The 19,490-nt window shown below is 42.5% G+C and overlaps 1 protein-coding gene across 1 annotated transcript in view; it reads right to left on the bottom strand.

Annotated features, from left to right (window-relative positions):
• VPS35 (VPS35 retromer complex component) overlaps positions 1–19,490 on the bottom strand; it is a 46,069-nt gene that overhangs the window by 21,184 nt on the left and 5,395 nt on the right. Inside the window, exons 2-8 of the mRNA XM_024199718.3 lie at positions 10,679–10,777; positions 8,422–8,518; positions 7,048–7,171; positions 4,895–5,077; positions 3,817–4,030; positions 2,779–2,862; positions 1,758–1,867 (exon numbers count right to left, since the gene is read on the bottom strand). Coding sequence (XP_024055486.1) covers positions 1,758–1,867; positions 2,779–2,862; positions 3,817–4,030; positions 4,895–5,077; positions 7,048–7,171; positions 8,422–8,518; positions 10,679–10,777 — 911 coding nt within the window. The remainder of the gene's footprint in view (positions 1–1,757; positions 1,868–2,778; positions 2,863–3,816; positions 4,031–4,894; positions 5,078–7,047; positions 7,172–8,421; positions 8,519–10,678; positions 10,778–19,490) is intronic.

Raw genomic sequence — 19,490 nt, 5'->3', positions numbered from 1 at the left:
CAAAAAAAAACAAAACAAAAAAAAAAAACCACCCTTCCTCCACAAGTGCTGGAGGGAGGCCCCGGAGACGCAGGGGGAGCGCAGGGCTGGGGTGAGTGAGAGTCCGGCCTGGCCCCGAGCGCAGGCAGGACTCAGTCGGGTGGTAGGGAGAGTAGGGGGGCGGCCCGCGGGACCAGGCGGCGGCTGTTCTCCCCCCCGGGCAGCGGGACTCGGGAGCAGCCGCTGCTGCAGCTCCCACTGCCACGGGGGGAGGAAGCGGCCGATGGCCAAGCTCGGCGGCTGCGGCTCTGGCACCCCCAAGCCCGGGCCTGCTGCGGGGACCCAGCAGCGCGCACGCTGCGCCCAGCCCAGCCCCTGGCCAGTCGCGTCTGGGCTGCTGCCCAGCTGGTGCAATCCCGCGGCGGCCCCGGAGTGGGGGCAGCAGGCCCCAGCCCCCTCCCCCCCCCGTCCTGCTCGGGTCCCGCAGGGGAACGAACGGGGCTGGGCTGCCGATGCATCCGCCCCGGGATAGTACCAGCTGCGCAGCAGCTCAGAGGCGACTGGCCAGGGGCTGGGCGCAGCGTGCGCGCTGTTGGGTCCCTGCAGCAGGCCCGGGTGCCATGCCGCAGCCGCAGAGCTTGGCCATCGGCCGCTTCCTCCCCCCACGGCAGTGGGAGCTGCAGCAGTGGCTGCTCCCGAGTCCCGCTGCCCGGGGGGGGGAGAACAGCTGTCTCCTGGCTCCGCTGTTTTTCACCCCATAAGGCAGGAGGTCCCCAAACTGTGGGATATGCCCCCCTAGAGGGCACGGAGGAACATTCGGGGGGTGGGGGGGCGGGCGATTGGGGCAGAGGGCAGGCAGGGAGCACCACCCAGCTCCACTCCTGGCCCCGGCCCCATGCCCAGCTGTGGCCCCAGCCTTGGCCCCCTTACTCCTGTCTGCATCACCCCTCCTGGAGCTGCAGCCCCACTCCTGGCTGGGGGAGGGAGGGCAGACAGGAGATGGGGGGGTCACTGCTATAAGGGCAGAAATGTAGGCCAAAACATTGTCTTTGGTTTATTCAGGTATTTATAGTTCAAATAAAATTAACTGTTGCAATTTAAATTTTTTTAAACAGATACCAAGAGGTAAAAAACGCTTTTTTGGGAACAGGAGTAAAGCTCTGCTGGTAACCTGTGAAATTAAGAGCAAAACACTTTTACCTCCTCAAACTAATTCCTCCTCACAACATTCAAGACATGCAAAATGCTGCATATTTTGTAAATACAAATAAATGCTTGGATCTCACAGACGCTCAAACAAGAGATTGCATAATAGATAGTTTCTGATATACAGCCACCTCTGATGTGACTGCTGCTTTGTTTCATGACTCCACATCAGAGCTCTTAATTATTGTGACTAAGTTCATTCATTCATTTCCTGGAGATGGCCAGAAAAATCCATCAACCAGAATTCACAAGTCACCAATTCTCCTGGATAGAAAATGCAAAGTTCAAAAAGAGCAGACACAATTAGTTCTTTAAAGACTATATCTACGATGAAGGAAATTAATATGAAAGCAACATAAGGTAAGCACATGCTTATCTAGTAACATGAAATCATTCAAGACCAGCTATTCATGGATTTTAATTAAAACTGAAATTTGGAAGATACAGAAACAATGAAGTTAAATCAAACAGTAGGGGAAATCAAAGAAACAAAAAACTAGTAGATCCTCAGGTGTTTGTGCTCAAGCTACTTAGTCAATATTTATTCCAGCTAAATCCTTCCTCATACTCACCTGTCAATTAAAGCGATGATAATGTTTTTCACATTCACATTTTGGTGTAATTCCGCACAGGCTCGGAGAAAAGGGTTAAGGGTCTGGAGATGAAATTCGTCTGGGAAAACCTAAAATTCAAATCAAGAATTACCAAGCTTCATAACAATATTCACCTTTACTCACTCATCTCTCTGGAGAAGTAACATGATAAAATTGCTACTAATGTAAAGAAAATAGCTGCAGGATAACTGCACTTCACACTATGCAAGAGAAGTCTTGGTGTCACTTCAGGGCAACAGGCAAAATACAAAGCAGAAGTGGACTGGGCATGAAATGAAGCAGATGAGGACTGCATAGTCGCACAGCACACAAGCAAAGCTGTTACCATCAATCATTTGTAATGCAGACACGCCTGCCTTGAAGAACTTACAAACTTCCATAACGGAAAACGCAGGGAAGAGGAAATGGGATACACTAGCTGCAGCTTTGAGAGTCACGCCTCCAGCTTTCCCCACAAGCTGCAGAGTCAGTCGTCAAAGCATTGTGCTAGTACCAGGAGACAGAGGGCAACATATGGGAACTGGGCTCAAGCCAGTACATGATACTCCCAGAACCCCAAACAAAAACTGTTCCATCACCTATGAGAAAGGAGTGACAGCAGCTATGGTCCTATTAAGAATAAGAAGGGACTGGGATGAGGAAAATTAAGTGGCCTAACGCTCAAGAAGCAACATGCAGATTTACCCAGTGGACCAAGATGAACATTTTGACAGCTATTACAAAAAGTATATAAAAAAGTACTTCTTCCCAGAGTCAATTATATGGGCCAATAAACAAAAACCTAAGGAAATTCAGTAGTCAGTTAAAAAAAAAAAAAAATTACTAAACACAGGTCGACTGCTTAGCCCCCAGCCCTCCACCTCCCACAAAAAACCAGACCCACCACACTACAATACACCACAAACTTTAAGTCATTTATTTTAAACATTGCCACCCCAACCATCAAATGAAGCTACTTTTGCTCCTTTCTGCAGCTTACCTGAATAATACATTCCATGAGATACTCCTGAGCTAGAGCATCCCTGCAGTTTACTACTTGCTCCAATATTCCAGGCAAAACAATCTGTAAAGGAAGGAAGAAAGATGCTGCAATATTTTTTTCCTGATTGACTTCCTCAATCTATACAAATCCTGAATCAGATTTTTAAAGTCTCATAAATTTTCAGTCTGCCTACTGGTGTACAAACTTTGGCATTTTACAGCAATAGTCAGATTCTCTCTCACTAGGTATCAACATATAAATCACGGCTGTTCACGGACACTAAAATAGTAATGAGAAGAATTTAATGTCCATTCTTACTGAAAACATAAAAATGAAATTTTTCAAATAGAGGCACATGCACATGCTCACTCTCTCTCACTCACCGGGCAGATTACGAACGGGTATGTCCATTTATATTAATCTCTCCCACTTTAATTAAATGTAATTGTCTTCAGTGGCATTTGCCATGGCTTACAAAGTATTTCTCATCTATTACTTTAGACTGTCCAGATAGCTCAGGGGACATTCCAGATTTCTGGATCATCTGGATTCACTAGTATTGACACTTTTGGGGGGGGGGGGTCTATTATTTTGAACAAGAATGTAGTCAATATCTTGAATGCTTTGAAAGGTATCATTTCGTCCATCTTTTTGGCTCCTTTCCCTGTACACATGCATTGCATGTATGCATATAAAGGGAACTAGTATTTCTCAGTACACAGACTGGGGGACTGGGAGGCAGGACCTCAAAGTTCAATGGCCAGTTCTGTCACCAACTGTGTAATCTTGTGCATATCACTTTGTCTGGTTGCACTTCTTATTAACCTATCTGTAGGTGGACTTACTTACCTCCTGGAGCATTATGAGATTTCATTAATGTTCTGAGAGCTTCAAATAAACAAACAGTGCTACAAAAACACCAAATATATTGACTTTTGTGACACTAGTAACTTTCATAGACAATGGAACTCTCGATTCATGTTTTGTTCATCTGGTAAATATGGATACCGTTAAGTGTTAGATGAAAAATCTCACCTGTTTATATCTCTCCACATTAACGCCTTCCAACTGACTAAGGCGAACCAAGTTTGTTCCCACTAGGATTCTCAGTTCCTGCCTTTCCCGCTCCCTCTTTTCTCTATCTCGGCTGTGTCCTTGATGTTGCATTCGCACCCAGAGTTTGTTCATCTCAGCAAAGTTCAGCAACACAAAATCCATGGAATCACTGATGTCGCCAGTGGTTTCTTCACTGAAATCAGGTCAGTGGTTAAAAATAAGAAGTGTATGGCTTCTATCATAGAAGAGGAGTGTGTGTGTGTACGCATTTTGTTTTTTTAAAAAACAAAAGATGCATGTTCCACCGTCCCCTTGAAAGGGGAAAGAACTTTCCACCATGAACTTTAAGTGAGATCAAGAGGAATTTTAGTTTTAGGAGAATGTGACAAAAGAAATCTACAACCAATCAAATACAGATACAATAGCCACAATCTACATTAGCATTTGAAACATGTTGGAAAAAACTGGGGTGGACAGGGTCAGTACCAGATAGCATAAAAAATAAATCTACAGCACACTTTGTCCACATCCACAATGGCCAGAAAACATTTTGCATACCAGAGATGTATTTAAAACATTAAATGTTCTCTACTGTAGAGAGATTATAGTCTACGTCTTGAAGACTAGAGCTCATTTTATCTTAAATCCTACTTTCCACAGTAAGAGAAAACACAAAAAGCTTACATACCAACCTTAAAGCCAATAAATGGAGTTGTTACTGACCAAGTTCTACCAATATTTTTGGGTGCATGGGGGAAGGAGGAAAATGAGGATATGTTGTTTTGATCAGTGAGGCCATTTTAAAGCTTTATTTAAGTTTGGGTTTTTTGCCCAAGCATACAAAGCATCTCTTAAGGTCACCTGCCAGGAATTAATTCATCAGGTCTTCACTAGAGACTGACTTGCATTGTCTATCCAAAGAACAATTACAAAAAACAAATTCTATTTAAAATATGCACCTATCTGAAGCCTTACAAGATCATAGAGAATAAACACTATTCATGTATTCCTCATTTAAGGATGAAGCCACTCTGTGCTTGCATCACACTTCTCTTACTCTGTCTGTTCGCCTTCATCTGGTAAGATATTCCTGGTACACTGAAGAAGGTAGTTTCGAAGAAACAAGCCTCTTAGAGGATGCTGGACACCGCGACACATTTCCACCAAATCTTTCAGGATATCTTTTCTGGACTGAGGAAAGGATTTGACATAGACAACACCTACTGTTATCAGCAGATAGCTAGAAAAGAAAACAGAGTTGAAGAAATTCTGATTAAAATGGTGGATTAAGTATTACTGGAAAAAAACTGTCTTGATACATGAATACAATACAGTAACCTGGTCAGAGGCAGGTCTACCCCTCTCTTCTCACAAGATACTTAGAAAGGATGAGAAAGAATTAAATGAAGTGATGTGTGGGGCACAGATTTTGGAGTGGGTGGGCAAAGAAAGAAGTTTTTTATCTAAGTTTGGGTAACAACAAATACTTGGCCCTATTACAGCGCTTTATATATTCAAAGCATTGTACAGACATTAACTAATCAGTGCCCACAATGCACACCACTTTTGGCTGGTGGGCAAGAATTATTATTTCCACTTACAGAAGGGGAAACTTAAGGCACGTCTACACTTACCAGTGGATCAGCACTGCCTCAATCAATACAGCGAGTGTCCATTTAGCGAGTCTGGTGAAGACATGCTAAATCGATGGGAGAGCACTCTCCCATCGATTTATGTACTCCACCTCCCGAGAAGCATAAGGGAAGTCGACGGGAGATGCTCTCCCGTCGACACAGCGCAGTGTATACACCGCAGTAAGTGGATGTAACTACGCCGACTTCAGTTACGTTATTCAAGTAACTGAAGTTGCATAAGTTAGATCAATTTACCGCGGTAGTGTAGACCAGCCCTAAGAGATGATGTGAGTGGCCCAAGGCCACAGAGTGAGCCAGTTGCATAGCAGGATTGGAATTCAGGTTCTTGTGACTCCCCAGCCCTGTACTCATTCCTCCAAGCATCACTGCCCTTCAATGTTCTATTTAACACCCAGAAGAGGATGTGAGGATTTACAATCATAAAAACTTAATAACTATGGGACCATGGTCTTAGAAGGGAATTGAGATTGCAAGCCTACAAGCATCTCCTCTTAGGCAAACTTCTGTATTTGCAGAGTATCCCTGAAGACTCTACATGGGCACAGGGGTCCACTCACACAGAGCTGCTTGCAGGATCGGAAGCTAAATCAACAAGAGGATAAAGAATGCTATGTATTTAGGGCAATTAATGAAGTTAAGACTTTGCAGTAGTCTCAAGTGTACTGTATCTGAGTTCAGTTATTGTATCGTTGTATAAGTTGAATTTTTGTTTCATCTTCTTTAGTGAACCTTACTAAGAGAAGCACATGACTAAGAATCAGAAGTCACTTCCTTTTCTAAGGATCAAAAAAGGGAAGAGGAATTCTTAAACTGAAGCGCCTCCATTCCCATGCAATAGTCACTTTTTAAAATTAGCTTTTCAATACTAAGTTTACTGTGGACTGATTTAAGAGCTTTTAGTAAAAAGATACTACTAAAATGAAGATGTAGAGACATGTCACAGATCTGTTTTTTCTAAAATGTATAAACTACAAGAATATTTAATACATATTTAAAAGAGTGTTTTTTCTATTCCCTATGCCAATAACTGAACATAAGCAATAGGGAAAAAAAAAAAAAAAAAAAAAGAAAGAGAGACCTCCCACTTATCTTTACACATATAGGGCTAGATCCTCAGCTGTGTGCAATCACTTTACACCAGCTAAGATTTGGCACTTATGTCAATTAGGCTTACTAAGATCAGTACAAGATATTTGGAGAAGCAGTTAAATAAAAATGTAAGTTTCTAACAGCTGATTTATAATAACAATTAGAGTCAGTGAAACTTTTTTTTTTTTTTTACTTTATTTCACTAAATTGCTAATAAAAAGGTACTTGACTGGGAGAATCCAACTACTAGTTACAAAAGCTGCATTTGGGGCCTAAATAGCTCAAAACAGTAATCAGGAGGCTCCTGTGTTACCAGATATAGAGATTTTCTTTAGAGTACTTTGAAATCCTGCTCTGAAGCAGGAGACGAACACAAAATCCAAGGCAAGAATTTCCCCCGAGCAAGACGTTTTAGAAAAACAGTATTCATTAGTTAAGAAAGTTTCTTCAGTGCTCATTTACTTACAGTCTCGGGATAATATTTCCAGCATACTGTACTAGTTCATAAAGATCCGCCACTTTCCTTCCCTTGGCAAATTCATCTGTCAGATATACCTCCAAATAGTGTAGCTCATCAGAAATAGCCATATCTTTTCTCTTATGGTTAAGGATTAAACATTAATATTACTACAACAGATATGCATACCCATTTGCTCAACAGTACCAAGAGGAAGATAGTATCAGAGGGGTAGCCGTGTTAGTCTGAATCTGTAAAAAGCAACAGAGGGTCCTGTGGCACCTTTAAGACTAACAGAAGTATTGGGAGCATAAGCTTTCGTGGGTAAGAACCTCACTTCTTCAGATGCAAGAGGAAGATACTGCCCAAGGAGTTTACAATCTGAACCAAACCGACAGACAAACAGTAAGAGTCAGGCACAGGGAGCTGAAACGGTTTCTCACAGGGCATCACTGCTGAAAGATTGAATTTACAAGTTGAAATATTTGAAGGAGAAAGGTGTTCAGCATGCAGAGGAGTGAGAAAGTATTGGGGGTAAGGATACTGCAGTAGAAGGTGGAAGCAAAGGCACATCGGACTAGGCAAAATGAAGAGTGGGGGGAAGGTCATGGCTTTCACAGAGGGGTATCCCCATCCTTAGCAGCATGCATATTTTATATATATGCATATGTATATATATACATATACATATACATATATATACACATACACATACACATACACACACACACACACACACACACACACACACTCTTACTGCCTTAATTTTTTAGAGTGGGAAAGTAAACACCTCATTTCTCTGCATGTCAACAACATATTTGCTACATGAAAAGTTATTAGATGTTCCCTCAATTGATATATCACATAAAGAGAAGTAAATGTACTAGTCTCCCAGCTTTTAGAAAGAAAAAGCTAAAGCACACAGGGGCCAAAAAAGGCAGCTAACGCCTGCAGCATGTTCTTTTGGGGTAGGTAGGTAGTTGTACTGACTCTAAAGAGACTCCCTAGTTTTCTCGGCAAAACCTAGGTGCTCCATAGTTCTAACTCCTTGCTCGGCGCACACTGTAATTTTTAATAATGCCATACAGAATCTTCTAAGAGGTCAGGCCCACAGAGTTCTGAAGTGATTATGGACTACTTTATACTATACAACAAGAATGAACAATCTCTTTCACAGTGAGCTAGTGTGTTCCCTTCTTCAGCTTATCTGGATAAAGAACAGTTCTAGCAGACAAAGAAAACTGAATAAAGCAATGTTAGGGAAAAAATTGATTTTACAAGAGATGAGACCAAAGGGATATCATGTTACTACTAGGCACACAACTACACAGATTGCAGTGCACAGAACCTCAAATATTCTCCCATCAACCATTCAAAAGATACAGAGTTCATAATAGCTCTTTGGAGATAGCATAGAAGTCCGCAGCTCACCAAGCATGTTGGAGGCATGTTTCAGAGCATCCATAAGCTTGTTTTTGTCCTAAACAGTGAGTGTAAGAACAAACATTAGCAGTGTTTACTTGTCATTCCCCAGCCTAGACAACTGCAGTTTGATTTGTGTAGCGAGTTAGTTTTCTAACACGTTAAAAACAGCATGGAAAACTAAATGGGTAAAAATGCAAAACCAACCCCAAAAAAACAGAACTGAGGAACTATCTACCTCAAATCCAATTATTTTAAGTAACTTGGTCACCATCTAGACAGAGAACTAGTGAGTGTTTAACAAGAAAATGATGTAAGTTTTGTTCTTAGTGTCTCTTGATATAGGGATATAGTATACCTGTGGGCTAGTACATGAAACACTGGAGAAACAGCTTGTTATTTACACTAGTGGGGCAACCCTCGCCCCTCTTCTCCCCAACAAACATAATCCCACCCTAGAGACCAAAGCAAGACATCTTTACAACTCTAAAGTTCTAGGCCCAAGTCTGCTTTCCAGCTCAGTCTAGTGATGAAGCACAGCACTATACCCTAACAGATAAAGATACAGGGTAACTCACATTATTAGTGGAAAACTCTGCAGAATCTGGATAAGATTCCCCTGTCCCTCTCCATAAAACGCTATTTTTAATGTGGGGGGAAAGTGGTGTTTTATTAGATTGTTGAGAACAAGAGGCATATTCAGAGAGTTCCATATAATTAGCTGGACCATGAACCTGCACACTTTTGTATGAATATAAAACAGGCTACTGGATGGGTGAGGATTAAGTCTTATGTCTACAGAGTTTATGAGCATGGGACTTCAAAACGTCTTTAAATAGTGGGACAAGTTCTCCTTTCAGTAACACGGATGGAAAGTATAGTTGTGATTTCTCTGCGGGTTGTTTTGGAGATGCCAACACATCATCAAGATATGAACAGAGGAAATTCTGTTGGTGCTATTGTTTCATCCTCGCTGGCTGCAAGTACATGACTGTAGTTGGCCAAGGACCACTATAAGCTTCCATAGACTCAAAGCTTCTCAAACTCATTTTAAATTCAGCTTTAAGTTTTATTCATTCTTTTGGAGATAAAGCCAAATTCCTCACATATGCTAGGCTTCCTACTGTTTATGCTCCTCTCATCTTCCCTCCAATTGTCTCTTTAAGTTTCAGCCAGCAGAGATCTCAGTGCAATGCATCACAGTACAATCCATCTAAGGCTATGTCTACACTACCTCCCGGATTAACGCTCCGGGGATCGATGCACTAGGGTCAATTTAGCAGGTCTAGTGAAGACACGCCAAACCGACCGCAGACCGCTCTCCCGTCGACCCCAGTACTCTACCCCAAACGAGAAGAGTACGGTATGTCGACGGGAGAATGTCTCCCATCAACCCAGCATAGTGCGGACCCCGCAGTAAGTCGACCTAAGCTACGTTGACTCCAGCTACATTATTCACGTAGCTGGAGTTGCGTAGCTTAGGTTGACTTACCACAGTAGCGTAGACATAGCCTAACGCACGCCACAACTGCAGCCCTCGGAAGGTCCCCAGTGTATGCTATAGGAATAGTACTTCTGCACAGCAGCATACAGAGGACTGCCCTGCTGAAAATACATTCAGCAAAATTCTGCAGCTTGACAGAAGGGAAGAGACATAGAAAAGCACTGTGGAGAAATACGCACTTAACATACTGAAAGTAAGGGACAAGCAGGATGTGTTCTTACCATGTTATGGACTACTTAGGGCTACACTAAAACCTTTGTGAAGATTTAATCTAAAGAGCTTTCAGGCTTGTAGGCACTTGCAGATTTCCACTTGAGTAGACTTATTCCCTCACTTGCTGCATGGAATAGCTGGTACTCGGACACTTTTACACTTTGCTGAGGGAAACTAAGTCAGTAAAACTTCTGGCCTATGAAATGAGAAAAATATTCCTTCCATTTCAGCAAGCAGTGGCACTAAAAGTAGTGCTCCAGTTTCACCCTCTGCTGGAAGTGTCATATCTATTTCTTCAAAGTGTGCTGGGTTCACCCCGAACAAGAGAGTCAGTCAATGCTTGTGTACTCAAAACAGACTGTAAAGTTCACCATGCTTCCAACTAAAGCCAATGAATCAAACTGCAGCTCATGGGGGGAGGAGAGAGAGTTCCTTCCAGCTTCAAGAAATTACATTCCACTACTTAAAAAAAAAAAAAAAAACCACACATGCATTTCTTACCAAGCATCGCTTCATCTGGAAAGACTGGACTTTTACAGCCTGAATGGCTTCATCCAGGAGCTTTTCCTGCTCATCTTGAGGAGACTGCTGTGTTGTTGGCTAAGGAAAGAGAGACAAGGAAAAAAATTGACTCAAGTGTAACTATTTATGGTTTGTTCTTCTCAAAGTTGGATTCCTACCATTTTGGCCATGAGATGTCCGCTGGGCTTCTACAAGCCTAATCCCAGTTCTACAATTCAGAGTTATTTATCATTGTCCTTCACCTAGGGTATGCCTACGCTTCTGAGACTACGGAGGCACAGATATGTCGGTATAGCCCAATGAGCTCGATCTGGAACAGGTGCAGAGAAGGGCTAATAGGAATGGAAAACCTACCTTGTGAGAGTAGACCCAAAGAGTGTGGCTTGTTTAGCCTAACCATAAGAAGTCTGAGGAGAGATAGGATTGCGCTCTATAAACACATCAGAGGGATGAATACCAGGGAGGGAAGAGGAGTTATTTAAGTAAAGCGCCTATCTGGAAACAAGAACAAATTAATATAAACTGGCCATGAACAAGTTTAGGCTTGAAATTAGACAAAGGTTTCTAACTACCAGAGGAGTGAAGGTCTTGAACAGCCTTCCAAAGGGAGTAGTGGAGGCAAAAAACCTAATGGCTTCAAGACTGAGCTTGGTAATTTTATGGAGGGGATGGTATGATGAGACTGCCTACAATGGCATGTAGCCAATCTGCAACTGCTAGCAGCAAATATTTCCAATGGCTGGTGATGAGACACAAGACGGGGAGTGCTCTGAGTTACTACGGAGAATTCTTTCCCAGGTGTTTGGCTGGAGGGTCTTGCCCACATGCTCAGGGTCTAACTGATTGCCATATTTGGGTCAGGAAGGAATTTTCCTCAGGTCAGATTGGCAAACACCCTGGGGCAGTTCACCGTTCCCACAGCATGGGGAACACAGGACTTGCAGGTTTAAACTAGTGTAAATGGTGGATTCTCTGTAACAAAGTCTTTAAATCATGATTTGAGGACTTCCGTAACTAAGCCAGAGGTTGGGGGTCTATTACCGGGGGGGGGGGAAGATAGGAGGGGAGGGGAAGAAGAGGAGGAATGTTAAGATTCTGTGGCCTGCAATGTGCAGGTCAGACTAAATGATCATGATGGTTCCTTGTGACCTTAAAGTCTATAAATCTATAAGCATAGATGGCAGCCTACTCCGACAAAAGAAGTTTTTCTTTTTATGTAGGAACACTACCTCCCCAAGCAAAGTTAGCTGTGTTGATGGAAGCATATATTTGTCAGTGGCGTGGTTTTTTCAACAGACATAACTATGCCAATACAGTGTAACTTACAGGCCTCGGAATGAACCCCTGGAAGTTTTACCTTCTTCACATGTCCACATATCTGAGAGGCAGTCATTACAGAGAGGAGATAGTAATAGAGAGCTCTATGGCTGAGTGACACCACCTCACCGCCAAGTCACCTTCCAAAAAGGAACATGTGGTTTTGGCTGCATTTGGCACACTCCAAATTGTAACACCCATTCTTTTCCAGCCATAGGCTTTTTTGCAGGTAGCAGACAGGTGATCTACTTTTGTGAGAGATGGGAAATAACCTCACATGAGTTTGTTTGCTTTTAAAAGAAAACTGGACAGCTCAAGTGGTACAAAAGATTTTTATCTTTGCCCCACCAGAAGATACTTCAGGATTATGTCATTACATGTAATACACGAATGAACAGCTATTTTTTCCCTGTCAGGAATTCAAGTTCCACACACACACAGATGTGGTTTTCTCCATAACATGATGTTGCCTATGCAGCTAGGAACCTACAGGCAGTCCTATCCTGTTCTGTGATGATCACTTTTCCAAAACACATTACAATACAACTTACCTAGAGAACAACTTCAAGTGACCTCCAGCTCTGCATCTCTCCTCCATCCAGTGCAGGAGGGGGATTTTGCATCAAGGATGGTGAGTAGAATACAAGTTTCTATGGAGGGGCTTCCTTCAGAAGTGAAGCCACTCAGACAGATGTAGCTGCAGCCTTTCCCATGCGCCTCAATCAAGGTACAAGTTAGTAGTATTTCCAAAAGGAAAGAAGGGATCCCAAAATGTGTGTTGCCACATTAAAAACAGGTGTTCAGCATAATCTTACAGCTATAGGAACATACTCTTATTTACCTCGTTCCAAGCTGGACTCACTTTTACAAAGGAAGAGCTTTAGATCATGTAAGGCCATTTTTGGAAGCAATACAGTAGAAAGGAGCACTATGGGCAGCCATAGTGAGAACATCCACCCACTTTGCTTCTCTACAGCAAAGCCACTGGATATGATGGAAACAAATCTAACACTCACCCAGGCTCAGCAGGGACCTGCATGAAACATTTGGCCAGAATAAAGCATGGAGAGGCTATTGGCTGCACCACCACTGCCAGGCAGAGAACATTCAGAGGCAACAGAGTACGGCTGCTTCCCTCCCCGGAGCATTAAGAACAAAGTCCCATTCAAAACCATAACATTTATCTTTGTGGAGAATTAGAGGTTACTGGTAAACTTTGCTATCCACGTACCTGATGGCCCTAACCGGGGCAAATATTAGAGAAGCAGAACACTAACAGATCAGAAGTGCAGTACACATTTGCAGACAGTGAACATAAAATATGTCTTTCCTGTATTCTATGACTTCTGCTCCCCTGCTTCACAGCTTTTCACCTTGATGAATCCAGCAAGCTTCAGCTCTGAACAAATTTGGTTCCTTCTCATTGATTTAGATGTCAGACAGCCTTCAGAGCCCATCACTGTTTCAGCAGAGAACAAACGATCTTTTCACTGATACCAAGACTAATGGGATCATGACATATCCATGGAGATATTAGAAGTCGCTGCATCAGTAGCATGCAGCTTGGATGATGGACTTAAATATTAGGTACAATATGAGCATATCCAGACGAAGGAAACAGAGATACAAGTACTCCCTAACCCTACTCCAAATACAATCTCCTTTGTTATTTGCCAGGTTAACATCTCATTTATTGTATCACATTTTCTGCCCATATACTAAGCAGAAAAAGATTTTATTTTAGTCTTCTACAATGTTTTGAGGCTTTGTACATTAACACTGATCTTATATAAGTAGCTATAAATATTAGTATCAACTGCACCTTCACTTCTGAACTAGTAGAACAGATTTGCCACATTCCAAAATCCCTTTTATACTCCTTCCTATTTGAAAGCCTAGTCACTTCCTTATTATTATCCCTTTTTATAATAGAGGGCTACGCTTACTACAAAGCAAACAACACGAGGAAGGGGAGATGTTTACTGCAATTTAGGAATCATTTAATTCACAAGAGACTGTGAAACAGAACCACAAGCTACTGTTTTTATCATGACTAATTATGAAAGTTACAAAAAACTGACTGCAGGTGTTTAAGTGTTATTTGGATAACTAGGGACTATATTTTTAGGGTAATGCCTCATGTACAGATAAGCCTTAATTATGATTAACTAATATTTCTACCCAAATTTTGTGCCCTACTAGACAGTCCAAAAAAAGGCATTGCTCCCACTAGGCCCAGGATGCATTCTGGTGCAACACATCTTCTCCTAGCTTGGTGCTGGCCAGGCCCTTGAACAAAGCAGCATGACACATACCTCTGGAACAGACTAACACAAGGCAATCTGTTTCAGGAATAAGATGTACATAATTGCAAGAACACATTCTATTTCCCCCCTCACTAACTAAAGTGTTTGGGTTTAAAAAACACATAATTTGGCTTTTCCTTTTTCATCTGAAAGGTGTGAAGTTAATTATGTACCAGCTGTAAAAATTAAGATAAATGTTGTTCATACACATAAGCCACAAAGTAGATAGTGCTAAAGCAATGTCTGCAGAGGGAGATGGTCACCTATCCAAACACAGAAGAATAACCGCAGTAAATTCAAATAATCACATTCAAAAGTAAATATTTGATGCCATTGCAACTTAATACTAACATTATAATTCTACTGATTCTTTATTCTATATGAGTACATCTGAGTTAAATATGTTTATTTTAAAAAAACAGATGTGGTGCAAATTACTCCCCAGCACAGTCAAGTCACTACCGCTATTCAACCTATAATGTCATCAAAATTAACTTGGAGTCAGATATCCCCATCACATTTTATGCCCATTCACAATTACATCTCTGAAGGACAGAGATCATTCCCCAAGGCATAGTGCAGTCTCCAATATTAAAGATAATAAAAGTAGTAATAACAAGTGTACTAAAGAAAGACACTTCATTAGTATGATTAACAGATAAGCCTTGTCCATGCTGGGACAAGAATTGTACTAGCTATCACTATGTTTAAATATGGGACAGTACAATAGTATAGTGGGGTAGGAGGTCATAGAAATATAGGGCTGGAAGGGACCTGGAGAAGTCACTGATTTCCAAGATGTAATTCCAGCCTGGTCAGGAACTTGGTGTGGTCCTGGGAAAGGTCAGTTCCCATTTTTAAAATGACGATAATACTACCTCAGCGGGACAGGACTTGAAGTATATGACAGATGATAGTAGTGAGAGACTACTTACCAGGCAAAAAGTAAGTATAAAATACGAAGTAAGAACCTCTATCAAAGGAATCCAGGAACAACACCCTGACAAGAAGCCCAGCCCTACTGGCTATCCTCAAAAGCTGGGAAGGAGGAAGATTCCTAGCAGAGTATCCAACCACACATCCTTGTCTGTGCATTATTGTAGGGAGCCAGGGTGGCTGCCCTCCGAACCTGAGGGTAAAGGGCCGCTCTCTCAGCCTGAGTGGGCGGGGCCAGGCCAAGCTCACTCCACCCCCCGGAGGGGGAGGGGTGGAACAGGAAGTATAAAGGGCGGGGCCCTTAGCTCAGTCAGGGCAGCACCAGGGAGGGAGGCAGACGCAGACCACGGGCTGCTCCCTTCAGACCCTGCTGCCATACCAGGGGAGGCCCTGGACCAGTGGAAACCTCACCTGGAGGAAGGACTGGGGCTGCCAGGACTGCCCGCTGCCGAGTACCCAGAGGGACTTGAGGACCTGGAGGGGGAGCTGGAGCTGCCAGCAGCCGAGGACCAGGAGGAGCTGGAGGAGCCTGAGCCAAAGGGGGAGCTGGAGCTACCAATAGCTGACTACCCCGACGAACTGGCGGGACCAGAAGGATTTGGACGAGCAATCGGGTAGGAAGTAGCCCAGGGACAGAGCTGCACCACGGTGAGTCTATATAGCGGAAGGACCCCGCTGACCCAGTGGCGGGACCCTCGTCCTGCCACTGTCAGGGCCCTGGGCTGGAACACAGTGGTGTAGGGTGGGCCTGCGTTCCCCTACCAGGCTGACCCACGCCGGGACCATAACCCCGACAGCGCTCCCCTGCCTGAGGGGCGCGCTACTGACCTTTGCCGGCGCTCCCCTGCCTGAGGGGCGCGCTACGGACGCTGGCTGGCGCTCTTCCCGCCGCTAATTCCCCAGTGGCAGAGGCGTGACCCAGGCCGGCCAGTGACATCGTAGCTCCCCACCGCCCCCTAGCGGGTAGGTGGACCGACCGACACCAATCACAATTATATATACTACAACAGCTCCTAGCTAGGATGCTAGATACACATGAGGCTCCATTCGCACTCCCCTCATATACTAGAAGGAACGAGGAGCTTTCTGTCTTTTCTCCACCTTCCAGAGGATCCTGGCTTCTACAGCAAATAAAAGAAGACAGTCTCCTCTGCTCTACTCCTCCCCCACTACCCATCTCCCTTTTGGGGGTTTGCCTCCCAGTAACCCCACAGCCTACCTCTGACAGTCACTAGCTTTCCACAAACAGCAGTAGACAATGGAGATTCCAGGGATTCTTGAATGCATCACTGAGTCCCACAATGTTCTTGACAGCAACATGAGTCAGCATTAATTTCACTCAGCTACTGCTTAGTAAAGCTATAAGCAACATCCGCAGCCTAGGAACTCTCTCTACAGACTCAGGAAGACAACCCTATATTGAAAGCTGTCTTTGCAATGGTAAGGGCTAGCTAGAATCCATTTTCTTAAATCAATAGCAGAAGTTCATGATGTGCACCAGGTCAAGTTCCTACTCATACAAGGCAGGGGGATTTCTTCAAGCACTGTTATACCATAAGACCTGCATAGAGCTACATATTTCAAATGCTCTAATTTATGTGGTGCTCACTGTCATAGTAACTGACCACCTGGCAAATATGAATTTTTTTCACAGCATCCTTGTACCTTAGAAAGTATTAGCCACATTTTACAGATAGGGCACCAACACAAATTGTCACATGCCTACACATACCAAAAAGAAAAAAATCTGAGAGAGGTGGGTATCAAATCTACACCTGTCCCGTGCCTTAACCACAAGACCATTTTTGCAAAAGGACTAATTACTAGTACAAGAGCTATTGCTAACAGATTTAGCACATTTTCTCAGAGAGTAATGCCAGGGTCAGGAAAGTTTGTTCTAGAATTTGGTCTGCTGGTGGACTTCATGGCACCCTCTCTCTCCAGAATTACAGTAATAAGAGCATCATCTAAGTACTTTTAGAGCCAAAATTTCAGGTGTACAAGAGCACTCTGATTTGCATATGTAAATCATGTGTTTTCATGCACACATGAAGAAGTCTTCCTTTGCATACACAACCACAGAATTGCGCTCACAAATTAGGCAAGCCTTTTGCCAAGCCTAAGACTTCTACAAATAAAATCAGGTTCTTACTTTCAGTGCAAAATTGTAATGTTGGCTATAACTGTAAGCCAAAGTAGTAACAGACAACAAGAATGGCTGCATCTGAGTCAATTTATTTAATATTAACACTACATTTATCTGAAAGAGAAAAAAAATAAGCATTGCAAGTGCCAGTATATTCTTATCTAACTCAATTGTTGTAAAAAAAATAATAGCATAATTTGATGTTCTACAGGGATGCCAAATATACAGCCCATGGGCTGGGTACTACCTGCATGATCTATTTGTGTTGCTCAGATGATATCCAGATTGTGAAGAATCTAAGCTCTTGCGTGCACTTTCTGCTATTTTCTTAAAAAGTTGTTTAGTCCTCAGGGCTGCAAAGAGAGCCTTCCAAATATGAACCAAGTGTAACCAACCAACAGCATGATGTCTGCCTAATTTGAGTATCAACTGTGGAACCCAGTGACACCACAACATGAACTGCTCCACTGCTAATCATCTTCACAGCTGAAACAAAAATGTTCAGCTTTTCAGGTTTCAAAGAAGAGCTCTGTGCAAGCTCAAAAGCTTGTCTCTCTTCACAGAAGTTGTCCAATAAAAGATACTACCTCACCCTCCTTGTGTCCCTAATATCCTGACACCAACACAGCTACAACATTGCATACAATAATACAATTTTTTAACAGTCACAGTTTCAGTATGGCAGATAACTTCCACTGTAGCTCTTCAAGACCAGAAAGTTAGTATATAAGCCCACTAAAGAGAAATATTTTCTGTTTCCATGCTATCACAGCTGGAAAAATCCCTTGCTGCCGTGTGTTTCTTTTTTTTTCTTTTCTTTTTAACTTCTATCTCACTTTGAAGTATGTATATTAACATGATCTATCTGAACAAGTTTTTTAAAAAAAATTTTAATACTAATTTTGGCCTGCGAATGAAAAGTTTAACTGTTCTAAAAACTGAGTGGTGAAGATACCAAGGTTCTTCTTACATCTAGAAGCCTAGATGGAATAGTCAGCAACTGGAGTCACTGACAATTAGAAAGTGTGTGGCTAGTTAGCAGAATTGTATATCATTCAATAAGCAGTAAGCAGAGTTGTCAACTAGTAGGGGACTTTGCTTGGAAGAAGCTTAAAGACTTCTGGAAGGTGGGCCAGGGCATCTGATGAGGTTGTATAAAGGGTTAGCCAGCTTTACTTATTTTTCAGCTTTCACAATCTGCATTCACTAAGGCAGTTCACCTAGTTCTCATTCCAACTGTAGTAAGTATGAAAGCTGCTGCTGAGGCCTGCAAAAGGGCAATATAGTACATTACTGGGTATCAGTGTATGAGAGTTTGACTCAATAGCCTTAAAGTGTACGGAAGTGGTAAACGGATTTAAGCACCGAAAATAAATCATTCTTCTACAGCAAAATATAAACATTGTAAAGCATTAGAAAATGAGAAAGGATTCATGCTCATCTCAAATAGAAAACTGGGTCCTTTTAGATTCTTCAACATCAAAAATAAGCTACTAAATGAAACTTTGTCTAATTGAAGATGGAGACCAGAACATTGATGAGAATTTGATGTTCTAAGAAGTAAGACATTTTCCAATGACATCAAAGTCCAGCTTCAGTAAGTCACTGTTCCACGATGCCCAGCAATAGAAACTCTTCAACATGGACTATATTGAAAAAAAAAAAAAAAATCAGTGTCTCTCACACAGACTTGGACTTGCCATGACAGTATAAAAGAAGGTTGCAACTAAACACCACCTTCAGTGCAGCATAATATGAGCAGTGTAATGAAAAGATGGAAGGAAGCACTTTGCCCTGAATAAACTCCTGCAGACAGATTTGAATTTGCAGCTGTGCAGGTCCATTACTTAATGCTCTAAGTGATGAAACAGAGGGAAAAATTGAAGGAATAAACCCACAACCCAACCCCTCAATTAATTTGACATTGATGTAAAATGGTTAATTGAACACCAGAAGCGACTCTAACAGCTACAAGTATCTATATAGTGAAAAGTCTGTCCCTATGTTATGCTACTGGATTCCGCATATTAAAATAAAACTGCAGAATATTATGTCCAAGGTGTTGAAGATGCTATCCAAGATGAGC

Source organism: Terrapene carolina, unplaced genomic scaffold (genome assembly GCF_002925995.2).
Source record: "Terrapene carolina triunguis isolate 2854851 unplaced genomic scaffold, T_m_triunguis-2.0 Scaffold130, whole genome shotgun sequence".
NCBI lineage: Eukaryota > Metazoa > Chordata > Testudines > Emydidae > Terrapene > Terrapene triunguis.
Note: the sequence above shows the minus strand (reverse complement) of the source record. Positions and strands in the feature narration are given on the sequence as shown.